The sequence below is a fragment of the Protobothrops mucrosquamatus genome, unplaced genomic scaffold (genome assembly GCF_001527695.2).
Source record: "Protobothrops mucrosquamatus isolate PMUCROS unplaced genomic scaffold, P.Mucros_1.0 scaffold8163, whole genome shotgun sequence".
Lineage (NCBI taxonomy): Eukaryota > Metazoa > Chordata > Lepidosauria > Squamata > Viperidae > Protobothrops > Protobothrops mucrosquamatus.
In genome coordinates, this window is record NW_015393960.1 from 5,076 (window position 1) to 6,555 (window position 1,480).

Sequence of the window (1,480 nt, forward strand, 5' to 3'; positions counted from 1 at the left end):
TTCCAACCATCTATGGATCTTAGACCAATATTTCTTAGCGATAGGGCATGTCCACCAGGCATGGTAATAAGTGCCTGGCTGTTGTTTACATTTCCAGCAAATATCCGAAACATTTTTAAACATTTTCGCTAAGCGCACTGGTGTCATATGCCATCTATAAAACATCTTACATAAGTTTTCTTTATATGCTACCATTTTTATAAGCTTAATATTTTTATCCCAAAGTTTTTGCCAGTCTTTGCCAGGTATTTATATGGTTTTTCCTCATGTGTGGATTCTTTGATGCTTAGAAAGACTTCCCTTCCCACTGAAGCTCTTTCCACACTCCAGGCATTTATATGGTTTTTCTCCAGTGTGGATTCTTTGATGTCTATAAAGGTGTCCCCTCTGACTAAAGCTGTTTCCACACTCCAGGCACTTATAGGGTTTCTCTCCAGTGTGAATTCTTTGATGTACATAAAGGTTTCCCCTCACATTGAAGCGTTTCCCACATTCAAGGCATTTATATGGCTTTTCTCCAGTGTGGATTCTTTGATGTGTATAAAGGTTTACCCTCCCACTGAAGCTCTTTCCACATTCCATGCATTTATAGGTTTTCTCTTCTAAGCAGATTCTTTGATGTATATAAAAGCTTCCCCTCTGACTGAAGCTCTTTCCACACTCCAGGCATTTAGGCTGTTTCTCTCCTGTGTGGATCCTTTGATGTTTATAAAAAGTTTCCCTCCGACTGAAGGCCTTTCCACACTCCAGACATTTGTATGGTTTCTCTCCAGTATGAATCCTTTGATGCCTATAAAGGTGTCCTGTCCGACTGAAGCTCTTTCCACACTCCAGGCATTTGTATGATTTCTCTCCAGTGTGGATCCTTTGATGACTATATAGAGTTCCTCTCAGTCTGAAGCTCTTTCCACACTCCAGGCACTTATGTGGTTTTTCTCCAGTGTGGATTCTTTGTTGTTGACGTAGAGCTCCACTCACAGTAAAGCTCTTTCCACATTCTAGGCATTTGTATGGTTTTTCTCCAGTGTGGATCCTTTGATGACTATAGAGAGTTCCTGCCCTGCTGAAGGTGTTTCCACACTCCAGGCATTTATGTGGTTTTTCTCCAGTGTGGATCCTTTGATGTCGATGGAGGTTTCCACTCAGAGTAAAGCTCTTTCCACATTCTAGGCATTTGTATGGTTTTTCTCCTGAATGGATCTTTTCATGTGTATAAAGGTTTGGCCTCAGACTGAAGCTCTTTCCACATTCCATGCATTTATAGTGTTTCTCTCCTGAGTGGATCCTTTGATGTACATAAAGGTGTGCCCTCTGACTGAAGCTCTTTCCACACTCCAGGCATTTATACGGTTTTTCTCCTGTGTGGATTCTTAGATGCTTGTTAAGATCTCCATTTCTTTTGAAGGATTTTCCACATTCTGGGCACTGATATTTCTCTCCTCCCTCCTGGATTCTCTGGGGATTCTGGAGTCTTCCGCCT

At 41.6% G+C, this 1,480-nt stretch overlaps 1 protein-coding gene across 1 annotated transcript in view; it reads right to left on the reverse strand.

The window, feature by feature from the left end:
* Positions 1-264: 264 nt before the first annotated feature.
* Positions 265-1,480, reverse strand: part of LOC107300723 (zinc finger protein 570-like) — a 7,599-nt gene continuing 6,383 nt past the window's right edge. Inside the window, exons 3-6 of the mRNA XM_029287036.1 lie at positions 736-828; positions 553-651; positions 475-510; positions 265-324 (exon numbers count right to left, since the gene is read on the reverse strand). Of these exons, the coding sequence (XP_029142869.1) occupies positions 265-324; positions 475-510; positions 553-651; positions 736-828 (288 nt within the window). The remainder of the gene's footprint in view (positions 325-474; positions 511-552; positions 652-735; positions 829-1,480) is intronic.